At 40.0% G+C, this 13354-nt stretch overlaps 1 protein-coding gene across 1 annotated transcript in view; it reads left to right on the top strand.

Annotated features, from left to right (window-relative positions):
- LOC140227988 (mediator of RNA polymerase II transcription subunit 13-like) overlaps nt 1-13354 on the top strand; it is a 148518-nt gene that overhangs the window by 14100 nt on the left and 121064 nt on the right. The window contains exon 2 of the mRNA XM_072308387.1: nt 3581-3845. Coding sequence (XP_072164488.1) covers nt 3581-3845 — 265 coding nt within the window. The remainder of the gene's footprint in view (nt 1-3580; nt 3846-13354) is intronic.

The following is a 13354-nucleotide window of genomic DNA, read 5'->3' as shown; positions in this document are numbered from 1 at the left end:
TAAATTCAAGATTTATTTATATTGAAAGTTAGGTTTCAGATTTTGCTGTTTTCAACCTTCTGTACAAAATTTTAATTCTGCACAAGGGTCAGTTGGTGTGTATGGGAGTATGTGGTTAACACCCTGATCTGAACAATGGCCAGGATTGGAATGCTCTATTACATATTCATGAAAAATTCACTTTCACTTCTGGCCTTTATTCATTCTGAAATGTAGTGTTTGCAAGCACATGAAAACATGTGCTTACAGTATTTATTATTATTTTTTTTTTCATGTGCGTACATTTTACCCTTTGCCATGAATTCAGACTAGCAATGCCCAAGGCAATCCATCATGAATTATTGATATTGAAGCATTCATGTGCCTTGAAGCAAGAGTATGGAAGCCTAGTTAGCAGAGCTCTGAAAAGGTGGTATTTGTAGTATTCATGTCTATTGTTCAGGGTCATTGTAAGCACACACTCACATACACATCATTGGTTCTTGTGTAAATTTTAATTTTGTACAGAGGGTTCAAATTTGACCAAAATATGGAACTTAGCTTTAAAATTAATCATGGATTTAACGAAATTGATTCAGCTCTCATCACCCCCAACTGAATAGTATACTATTACATACAGTGTTATCTGCTGCATAGTTTTCGAACTATTAAAGGGGAAGGCTAGTAACTGATCAGTGGGAATCAGTGGAAATGCTGGGAGATGATTGTTCCAATCCTTATGGGATTCATTCAAGAGTTCATTGTATATCTATTGTTGTGTGAAAATGATTTGCTTCAGAATGGTCTCATATTCAAGTAATGTGTCACAGTTTAATGCTTCCAGGTTAGCGTCCCTGGTCAGTGACGGAGCATTAATCTGCACATTACTTGAATATGAGACCGTTCTGAAGCAAATCATTTTCACACAACAATAGATATACAATAAACTCTTGAATGAATCCCATAAGGATTGCAACAATCATCTCCCAGCATTTCCACTGATTCCCACTGATCAGTTACTAGCCTTCCCCTTTAAGGATCAAAAGTGGGAAATGTCTTTTGTAACACCTAGTACATGTACACTTAATAAAACCATGCATTACTGCAGTCTGCACAGTGATTCTGTTGGGAAAGATTTTTGCCATGAGGTCAAAGGTCAATGAAAAATTTTCCTTTGTCACTTGACCTGCTCTCAAACAATTTAACCATCTCTCTATCGAAATTAAACCTAGCTAAAAGAAGTAAACACTCAATATATTTGTGACAAACATGTCATTTTAATTTTTTACCAATTATGTGAAACTGTTGTCTCACATTGTCAGTACACTGTATATACTCCAGACCTGTCGGGAGAATCATGCATTATGATGGAGGCATAACAGTTACCACAGTGACATTTTTAGTTGTGTTATAAAGCATACAAAAATATTGTGGATTCAGCTATGTAACTCGTCCAGTTTTTGAGCATTTGACTTGCAATTGTGTAATGGTGATGACCGCTTTAGTCTGTAGATGTGCAGATTTCATCTTTAGCCATTATCAATCAATGCATTACTATGGTAACATCAATTTTTTTCCCAGTAACGAGCATACAAAATATTGTGGGTTGAGCAAACTCTCTCAGTTGTAGATATGGGTACAATGTACATCTACAATGTTACCTGAGTGATATGCAGTTGTAAAACGTTTGTGGAGATGTGCAGCTTGAGGTCATGATGTCTTGTGAAATTACTTCTGTAAGATGTACAGTCCAACCTCTCCTGTTCGGACATGTCGGGACCAGCACTCATTCATCCGGATTTTAGGGATTTGGCCGTAATATTCATCGATGTACATGGACTGTTCATGGCAGTCTTTCTTTGATGTAATCGTTGCCGAAACATGATTATGTGCATCTTAATGAGTACATTTAGGTGTCTGGACAATAATAATTGTGTGATCATGTACAATGTATCGTCACTAAGAAAAGAATTGTTTCCTCATTTCAGTCTTGTTTCGCTGATGTGCTTTTTTCAGACGGAAATGTCTTTGACAAATTTTGTGTCAAGAGATGGCTAATTGCTGATTCGCACATTTTCGCACACGCATAAGACCTTGCCTAACGGCAAGATACCTGTTCTCTACCATTACCATCCCTTTTTGCTCTGGAATAAGCTGTGGAAAAGTGAAATACAGTCAAACCTGCCTTAGCGGCCACCTCTCTGTAGCGGCCACTGAAAAATCCCCCCCCCCCCCAGAGAAAAGCCATGTTAAAGACCCTGTTAATAGCGGCCACCTGTCTAACGCGGCCAGCGGCCACAAATTTTGTTTTCCGCGGTAGATTTTAACCTGTCTATAGCGGCCAAAAACCCGATGGAGCCGTAGCTGAGCCGATAATTCAGCGTGTTTTTCTGCTTTTCATATGTGCCAGTAGTCATTCCTGGGCAACGTTCAGTGATCACCATCGCTGCATTCATCACTAAAATGTACTCAGTCACAATACTAGTAATGCACTTGTGTTAAGCTTTCTTCATGACTGTGCACATGCTACATGTACTGTGCATAAACACCGGCATTGTTCTATGCATGATACACGCGTGTGCATACGTACACACATACATGTACATGTAAGTATTTATAGATGTACACAACGATGATACATGTACATGTAGGCAATGCACACAAAGTTGAATTACCTGTCTATAGCGGCCACCTGTCTATAACGGCCACTTTTTCCTTTTCCCTTGGGTGGCCGCTATAGACAGGTTTGACTGTATTGAGATCACAAATGACAATCATTCTGCCAAAATGTTAGCTTTCTTTTAAAAACTGCCTGCTTCTCCCAAGCGAAATTGTTTGAGGCATGATTTCCTTACATACACCACAACTTCACGTTCACTTTACTTGATTTTTGTGAGTTGTTTTTTTCTGCGCATAGTTTTAGATTTCTCGAATCTCAATCTTGTTCTTCTACCGGTTTGCTGGCGGTAATGATGATGGGATCAAAGTAGTGAGGCATGTTAAAAATGTCTTTATGGGGCTTTTGAGATGTACAGGAGCATGAATTAATTAACGATACGATGAATGTCCTTGTATATAGTGTAATATATGTATTAGGTCCATGGTTAGACTTGATGGTTAATACACACAGGTCACTACCCAATGGTCCCTAACATCAGGGTTCTTGCCAGGAATTTCCTCACGCTTGTCGGGGATTAATATTTACTGTAAAACGAGGAATTTTCGCGTGCACTTTAATTTCGCGAATTTTGCGAGCGCCAAGATTCGCGAAATTAAAATGCATGTGAAAGTTCTTGTTTACACTATATGCATTGAACGCCAGTGGCACTTCGTGAAAATTTCATGCCACGAAAAAGGCTGTCAGCTCCAATTCGTGAAAATTTCATGCCGCGAATATATCATGTTTTACAGTATGTCGGCACATCGGCACTGAGCCAGTGGGGCCTCTGTTTAGCTTCATCAATGAAATAGGAAAAAATGGAAGATTTGATTTTTGAAGATCAATGTGATAATATCAGATTTTATGTAGTGATTGAATTTCAATTACATAGTGTGCGAAATGTCTCTCTCACTAGCTTCTTTTGACTGTTTCATGTAACAGGCCGACTTGTCGGGCATAAAATGGCGACAGTATAGTTGGACTTGCCCCACCGAGCCAGTGGGGCCTCTAGAAGACCCAGTGCTCCAGTCGTACGCTAAGTGCATCGCAAAGAATATTTTGAGTGTGTGGCGCTGCAAACCTACATCAGCTTCTGACCAGCTCATGGTCAGTTCAGAACAACCACTGGGACAATGTAAGGAGCTGTGGCTATACTGGTATGGAGATGAACCTGCCTTTGATGAACTAATTTCACCTGATTTGAAAGGTAAGCATCATTTCATTTTTTACACACCTGAGCCAAAAGCAGAATTGGGCCATTGAATATTTGCAATTGACCCCAAATTTGACATATGTGACCCCTATCAAAGGTAGATGTGCAAGACACCTTTTTGTCGAGCCCACTGGAGGTGCGGGGAGACTAAGGGATCGCCTGCGCCGTCTGTCCATCCGTCCATTGTCCGTCCGTAACGCTACAAAAACTTGAATATCTCTCTACCAAGGACTTTTATGTCAATCTTGGAGGGAAGAGTGGTTATAGAAAGTTACACAATTTACTGAAAATGAAGGTCGCCTCAAGGTCAAAGGTCACGGGCAGGGGTCAATTAACTTTAGGGCCCAATGTTAAGTTTTTACGGTGCGTTTCGATTATGGCTCATAACTTTTGATGTATATGTCCGTTTGTGACCAAACTTGGATGGTAGATGTCCCTTGGGCAGTTGAAGGTCACCACAAGGTCAAAGATCAGACAGGGGTCAACAAACTTTTAGGGCTCACTGTTAAGTTTTGAAGGCGTGTTTTGATTATGGCTCAAAACTTCTGATCCAGATGTCTGTTTGTGACCAAACTTGGATGGTAGATGTCCCTTGGGGAGTTGAAGGTCTAAGGTCAAAGGTCACAGACAGGGGTCGACAAATTTTTAGGGCCCAATGTTAAGTTTTTACGGAGCGTTTCTGTTATGGCTCATAACTTTTGATCCCTTTGTCTGTTTGTGACCAAACTTGGATGGTAGATGTCCCATGGAGAGATGAAGTTCATCACAAGGTTAAAGGTCATTGGTGGGGTCAATGAACATCCGGGATATAGAAAAACAATTTCTTCTACGCAAATGGGCGAGACATATTTTGGCACTTGCCTTGTTCATTAGTATTGTATAATGTGTTGCCATGGCAATGGCAAATCTTATAAAAATCTTGCAAAATATTGTGGATCAAACTACTCTTTTTAGCTCACCTGAGCCGAAGGCTCAAGTGAGCTATTGTGATCGCTCTTCGTCCGGCGTCGGTCGTGCGTAAACTTTTGCATTTTTATCTTCTTCTTGAGAACCCCTTGACCAATTTTCATCAAACTTGGCAGGTAGCATCCCTAGGGGGATAGGATCTCAATTTGTTCAAGTGGGCACCATATCCCACCTGGGGGGAGCCCCAGAGGGGCCCCCCAGAGGGGCCCAAACCCCCCAAAATTAAGGAATCTTAAAAAAATTTCTTCTCTAGAACCAGAAGTGATAGAGCTAAGTTGATACTATGAATTAGTACATTGATGACTTTAGTTTCAAGTTTGTTCATGGCGGAATCAGGGGTGCCCCCCCCCCCCCTTGGGACCCAGGGGAGTGGGGTGGAGAGGGGTCCTAATGGGGCCCAAATTGTACATTTTCATCTTTTTCTTGAAAATGCCATTATGAATTTTTACCAAAGTTGGCAGGTAGCATCCCTAGGGGGAAAGAATCTCATTCCCATCAAATGGGCACCATGCCCCACCTGGGGGGCCCCATGGGGCCTAAATTTTGACCAAAATTGTAAATTTTAATCTTTTTCTTGAAAACCCATCACAAATTTTCACCAAACTTGGCAGGTAGCATCCCTAGGGGGATAGAATCTCAATTCCATCAAATGGGCACCGTGCTCCACCTGGGGGGCCCCAGGGGTCCCCCACCCCCCTCCTGTAAGGAATCTTCAGAGATTTTCTCTAGAGCTGGAAGTGATTGAGCTAAGTTAATACAATGAGTCAGTATATTGATGACTGTTGTTTCAAATTTGTTCATGGGAGGATCAGGGGTGCCCTCCCCCCCCCCCCCCCCACCTCCTTGGGACCCAAGGAAGCGGGATTGGGGGGGGGGTCCAAATGCATGCCTAAATTTTCATCTTTTTGCTGAAAACAACATAATGGATTTTCACCAAACTTGTCAAGTAGCATTCCCATAGGGATAAGATCTCATAGGCCCGAATTCACAAATGTGGTACAAATGAAACCATGGTCTAAACCAAGGACAAAAACCATGGAGCGCCAAGTGTCACACGGAATATTTCGTTACGAAATTTGTCATTTCGTTGACAAAATGACTGTTTCGTTAACGAAATTATCATTTCGTGGACGAAATGTTCATTTAGTTACAAACTGTTGTCATTTCTTTACAAAATAATCATTTCATCAACGAAATTACTGATTTCGTAGCGAAATATCCCATGCGACACTTGGCATTCCATGGTTTTTGTCCATGGTTTAAACCATGGTTTCATTTGTACCACCTTCGTGAATTCGGGCCTTTGTGTTTGAATTGGCGCCATGCTTTCCTTGGGGGCCCCAGGGGGTCGAAACTTCCTAAATTAATGAATATTAAATGATATTTTTCTCTAGTTCTAATCAAAAGTGATAGGGCTTTAAGTCTTTTTTCCCAAGCTGCGTAATCCAACCTTCTATAAAGTACAGTGTACTTGGCAGGTATTTTTACCAGTGTGATGGAATATGTAATGGACACCATGCCCCCATTCTCAAAGCTACCCCCACCTTAAGTTTCCAATGTTCTCAGGTAAGAGTCTGCAAGAATGCATGGAAGGTGAACTTGTGATACTCAGGTGAGCGTGTGACCCCCGGGTCTCTTGTTTATAGCAATTCGGTTGAAATTTGGCTATGTGTATGATCAGTGTAATGTGTAGTTGTGCAAGGCACATTTTTTGTTTGTGAATAAATCTGTTGCCATGGAAACAGCAGTTTTTAGTACCAATCTTACAAAAATATGTGGATTGACCTAACTCCCTGAGTTTTTGAGTATTTGACTTGAATGTTGGCACGTGTGACCTCTATAGTATGTAGATGTGCAGAACACATGGATCTTCTGTTGATGTTGCCATGATAACAGCATTTTTTTTTCACTTAAGGGCAAGTCCAAGCTATTTGATCACTCATGGCTCAAAATTCAGAATGATTCAAATAAGACAAATTTTGTGTCGTTGTGAAGCCAAGATGTTAAATACATGAATTTTTATAAGAAGACAGAAAATTGCTTGTGTGTGACCAGTAATAAATGAATACTTGCATTTAGAAATTGAAAATTTAACAGGCCTCGAATTTCGCCAGTTTTTGGGAAAGACAATTTTTGTTGAGCCCACCGGAGGTGAGGGGAGACTAAGGGATCGCCTGCGGCATCTGTCCGTCCGTCGTCCGTCTGTCTGTCTTCTGTCCATCCGTCGTCTGTCCGTCCGTCTGTCGTCTGTCCGTAACGCTACAAAAACTTCAATAACTCTTTACTCTGGGCTTCAATTGCAATCAAACTTCGAGGAAGAGGGTCATACAAAGTTTCACATTTTACCATATATGAAGGTCACCTCAAGGTCAAAGCTCACAGGCAGGGGTCAATGAACTTAAGGGCCTAATGTTCAGTGTTTATGGCGCGTTTCTATTGTGGGTCATAACTTTTGATCCATAACTCCATTTGTGACCAAACTTGTATTGTAGATGTCCATTGGGGAATGGATGGTCACCACAAGGTCAGTGGTCACAAGCATGGGTCAACAAACTTTTAGAGCCCAATGTTAATTTTTTATGGCGCGTTTCTATTATGGGTCATAACTTTTGATCCATAGGTCCATTTGTGACTAAACTTGGATGGTAGATGTCCCTTGGGGAGTGAATGATCACTACAAGGTCAAAGGTCACGAGCAGGGGTCAACAAACTTTTAGAGCCCAATGTTAATTTTTTATGGCGCGTTTCTATTATGGGTCATAATTTTTGATCCATAACTCCATTTGTAACTAAACTTGGATGGTAGATGTCCCTTGGGGAATGGATGGTCACCACAAGGTCAATGGTCACAAGCATGGGTCAACAAACTTTTAAAGCCCAATGTTAAGTTTTTATGGCGCGTTTCTATTGTGGGTCTTAACTTTTGATCCATACACGTGTAGGTCCGTTTGTGACCAAACTTGGATGGTAGACGTCCCTTGGGGAGTGGATGGTCACCACAAGGTCAAAGGTCGCAGGCAGGGGTCAACGAACCTTAAGGGCCCAATGTTAAGTTTTTATGGCACGTTTCTTTTTTGCCATAAATTTGTACCCTTTTATATCTCTTTTTATCTGTTTATATCTCTTTTTTTTATCTGTTATATCCCATTCGCATACAATTTCTTGTACGCGAATGGGCGAGACACATTATGGCACTTGCCTTATTGGTTTTGGGGACACTCTCTCTCTCAATATTTTTTTAAGGGCAGCAAGGCAATTCAGAGGGGCACCAAGGCAAAACCCAAAAATTTGAAAGGGCACCAAGGCAAAACCAAAGGGAAAAAAAAAATGAAATGGCTTCCAAACTTTCGCATTAGCGAACATTATTTCTAATCATTCATTGCTGTACTTTACATGGTAAGGGCTCACCTCAGTTTGAGTTAAATTAGTGTAGACCACATTTGGATCAATCCACGTCAAATCAACCAATGCTGTTAACCCGGCTCCCTTCAATTTTCTTTAAATTTGTGCCAAATGTTTCCCCAAGTGTCTGACGGAAGATTCTGAAATATTTTGCCCCAAGGTCAAACGGTTGCTAAGATACGGCCTCCCTTAGCAACCAATGCACGGTCGAACAATCAAGTTTAAATGAAATTTATTTTTGATTAACCTGCAGCCAAGTTAGAAGAGTTACATTGCTCATTTTCTGTATAAATTGGAAGAACTTTATGATCTTAACATGCACAATGTGTTATGGCGCGGATCTGACTATCCGTTATTGCACAAGAGGTCACCGAAAATGGTGTTGAGCGTCAAAGTTAATGTTTTCGGGTGCATGGTTTCGAAGCTGATAACTTCAAATTCAATTAGCTTATAACCCAATATTATGCATATTTAAAGACTCTCACTTGCTCTAGAGACCAACCAAAAAATCGGACTCAGCATAACTTGCATGTTTCTGTGATATTAATGTGACTAACAAAATACATGGTGAGGGAACATGCAGGTTATGCTGAGTCGAGGGGAAGGTGCATTCCAATGTCTTTTGTTAAACATTTCAGTACTTTAGCAATGATTGACAGATAGGTCATCGCCAGAATATTGGTTTGGAAGGATTTTTTGTGGGCGTCCCCAAGTAATCTGAAGAAAAATAGAAGAAAAAATCTGTAAAAATATATGGAATGTTTCTAGATGTTTGTTTCACTGCAAAATTGCTGTTGAGGGTATCATAAATCAACACAAATCAACATGCATTTGGATTCCAGAGCTCCTTTAATGCACAAGTCAAGCATTGTATGTATCCTTACAAAGGCTCTAAAACCTTCTTTGGGCATTCTGTTTTTGGCTTGTCGATCTGTTTGTCCTTTCATCCATAATCAGCATTGTGGAGAGCATCACATAAAAAAAAAAAAAAAAAAACGGTTGAGGTAATGAAACTTGGCATAAAGAACCATGGGTGAAGTGCCTATCAACTCTTTGGTGTACATGCTCAAGGTCAAGGGTCAAGGTCAACTGCTCAAAATTTCACTATTTCCTCCATATCTATTCAGTGCCTGAAGGTATTTTCTTGAAACTTAGTGTGTGCATGAACTACCCAAGAAAGATTCTCTAGAGACAGTTTTGGGCCATAAGGTCAAAGGTCAAGTGACCAGGCAAGTGACATGCATGTTAAAGCAGAAATTCATGGAGAATCTAGAAATATGACAAGTTTGATATCTACGGAAAGCTAAGAAGCTAGTTAACAAAACTGGATATCTTTTAGACGATGTAACTTTACCCCCAAACTGTTTTTGAGATTGAAAAACACCCAAATTTCCATGACCACGTAGCTCCGTTCGCTACAAAAAACATCGGATTTGAGTGACGTCACCTAATGTGTACGAGCTGATTTGCCGTACGTCTATATGAGACCCGCTCTGGCAAAACCCGAAACTTCTCGGCAAATGTGATTTCGCGCTACAGCCCGAAAAAGGTCAAAAAATGACCTACCTCAGGGACCAAATTGACATTTTGGTATCACGTTGTAGGGGAAATTTTCCAGTTTCTGACTGATATCAGCAACATTTCAAAATACAACCTACAAAATGTGGAATTTTGAAGAGAAAAGTGGGATGTCAATCTCAAATGTTGGCCAAAATCTTACGTCTAAAGACCAAATCGCCTTCGCTTACGGCGAAAATGACTGTTCTTTTGGCGATCGTGTCTTAGATATTCTGCGTTGAACCCTGACACATTTGGTACCTACAGAAAGCTCTACCTCTGCTTATTCCAAGTATGGTCATGGCATGATGTCATGCTACTCACTTTCATTCATAAATTCGTCTGAAACATCGCGTAAACAGCCTTGTTGCTTACCAAGACAAGTGATCGAAATACGTGTTCACGATTGGTCAACTGCGCCAAGGACCCCCTTGTTTACAAGCAACCTACGTGTTATACTATGGGGATCGCTGTAACTACACGCAGCCGCTGTCGCGAAGCGACGCGGCTGCACCTGTATTCATTCGCAGACGTTGTCATTTTTCAGTGTGGTTGTGCGACTCCTTCATGAATATCTTTATTAATCATGAAAAACTAAAATACAAGGAATTATCGTAATCTATGATAATCATTCAATAATCGGTATGCGATTTTTGTCCCCGCCGAACGAGTTCGAGCAGGGGACTATGAAACGGGCTCCGTACGTGTGTGTGTCCGTGTGTCCGTCCGTCCGTCCGTCCGTGTGTCCGTGTGTGCGTCCGTGTGTGATCAAAATGTTCAAAATGCTACTCCTTCGCCATTTCTAACCCGATTTTGATTCTGTTTGCTTTATATGATAGCACTACATGGGAGCTTTGAAACTTCTATACAGAATTTCAGTTGTGACCTTTGACCTTGACCTTTGACCTATATTGTACATTTTGCTTCAAAATGCTGCTCCTTCGCCATTTCTAACCCGATTTTGATTCCGTTTGCTTTATATGATGGCACTAGGTGAGGGCTTCAAAACTTGTACACAGAATTTTGACCTTTGACTTCCTTGAACTTTGACCTTGATTTTTGACCTGTATTGTACATTGCCTACAAAATGCTACTCCTTCGCCATTTGTAACCCGATTACAATTCCGTTTGCTTTAAGTGATGGCACTAGGTGAGGGCTTCAAAACTTCTACACAGAAATATGACCTTTGACTTCTTTGACCTTTGACCTTGATTTTTGACCTGTATTGTACATTTTCCTACCAAATGCTACTCCTTCGCCATTTCTAACCCGATTTCGATTCCGTTTGCTTTATGTGATGGCACTAGGTGAGGGCTTCAAAACTTCTACACAGAATTTTGACCTTTGACTTCATTGACCTTTGACCTTGATTTTTTTACCTATATTGTACATTGGCTACAAAATGCTACTCCTTCGCCATTTGTAACCTGATTTCGATTCCGTTTGCTTTATGTGATGGCACTAGGTGAGGGCTTCAAAACTTCTACATAGAATTTTGACCTTTGACTTCTTTGACCTTTGACCTTCATCTTTTTACCTATATTGTACATTTTGCTACTAAATGCTACTTCCGGCGGGGACATATATTACGCACCGCGTAATTTCTACTTTTCCTTGTTTGTTTAATTACGTCAAAAACTCACCGAAATCTGTGGCTGAAATCAGGTCTGTAAACGTCCTTATTGCTTCACTCCTTATCTGCGTGTTATTATGAATGGCATTCACTCTCGTATACTACAACGTACAACGTAGGTAGTCGGAGAGGCGCCCTCTAGCTCTCCGACTACCTACGTTGTACGTTGTAGTATACGAGAGTGCTGCTCATGCAGCACGGAAATGTTGAGTTTCCCGCTTTGTTAGACTGTTTTTTTTAGCAAGTTGACGTAGAAATTAGAATTTAAACCAACACACAAGAGAAAAAGAAGGTCACATTTATCTAACAAACCTTCATCATGCCATTTCGAAGAAGAATCAAGCTGAAATCACGGCATCAAGGAATACCTCTTCACTGCCGATTCTGCTGGTACTGTTATGCGTACACCTGATCACGGCAGTCGCGAATCTTGAGCTGATTACGGTAGGTTTTGTGCTTTTCAAACGTCGTATTTCCGTAAATTTATGGGTGTAAAAATGATTTCCAATCAATTACAGCCCTTTGACTTAGTTATCATCCTTCATGAGTATGTATACCTCAGCTATACGCAATTCCCCCACAATGATCGATTTGTTGTGTCAATAATAACAGCAAATTGTTGCTGTACGAAGGAACAGCTGATCACGGCAATCGTGAATCTTGAGCTGACGATAGGTTTTGTGCTTTTAAAACTTCGTTTTCCGTAAATCTATGGGTGTAAAATATGATTCCAATGAACACAAACAAACAAACAATTTCACGTCGTGAATATATAGTTTTGGCGGACGATTTATTCTAGATTGACAACAAATTACACACCAACTTCCTGAAAAGTGCGCACAGTTTGCCTATAGATACGTAAATCCCACTGGGTTGCATACACACGTGGTGACGTCACAGATTTGGTACTTTTCGTAGCCGCATCGAACTTTTTCCAGTGCTCAAATTTGGTAAAAATAAAGATTCTTATATTCAAAGCAGAGACAACTTTATTGCATGATTTATGTTAGAAATTAATCAAAATAACATTAAATGATGGAAAACAGTCAATTTATATGATATTATTTCCTATAAATTTCTTCTTTAAGATTTTACTTTTCTCCATGTCTTAGAAATGGTGCATAGTATCTTACAGTTTGTAGCTTATACTGACAGGCAGTCATTATCTAGGGAATTTTTGGGTCATGGTGTTTAAGGTCAGTGGTCAAAGGTCAAGGTCAACTCTGCAAAATTTCACTCGTATCTATGCAATACCCGCAAGATTTTTCTTGGAACTTACCCCCCAGTAGAGATTCTCTGGTGAAGTTTTTTTTTTTTTTTTTTTTTTTTTTTTTTTTTTTGCCAAAAGGTCAAAGGTCAAGTGAAAAATATGCTAAATTTCACTTCTTTCATATCTCGAAAGAGACTCAAGGTATCATCATGAAACTTAGTCCATATTTATGCATGTTCTGCCTGACAGTGATTCTCTTGGGAATTTTAGGATCATGGGTCATTTGAAAGTTAAGTGTCAAAGGCCAGGTTGAAATGCAGAAATTTTACTAAAAAGTACTGAAATTACACTTTTCTCCATACCTTGGAAGTTACTCAATGCATAAACTATCAGAAGGTCAAAAGTCCAGTGAAAAATCCTAAAATCCAAAAATTCTTGCTCTCTTGGACAATGAGAGCCATTCATCCAATGAAACCTAGTTCAAGGAAAGTGAACATTCAACACATTTGTGACAAAAATGTACCGTTACTTTGAATATTTTACCAGTTATATGAAACTGTCATCACATATTGTCAAGTTAACAATAAACACATCCTGTTCATTGGTATAATTTCTTCACATTCTTGCGTAAGTTCACGAAGGTTTAGAAAAAAATTATGACATTTTTGGCAATCATCCAGATGACCATCACTCATGAAAAGCTCCTAAGATTCAGTTAAAAAAAAAAAAAAAAA

The sequence above is a fragment of the Diadema setosum genome, chromosome 4 (genome assembly GCF_964275005.1).
Source record: "Diadema setosum chromosome 4, eeDiaSeto1, whole genome shotgun sequence".
NCBI lineage: Eukaryota > Metazoa > Echinodermata > Echinoidea > Diadematoida > Diadematidae > Diadema > Diadema setosum.
This window is presented reverse-complemented; position numbering and strand designations above follow the sequence as displayed.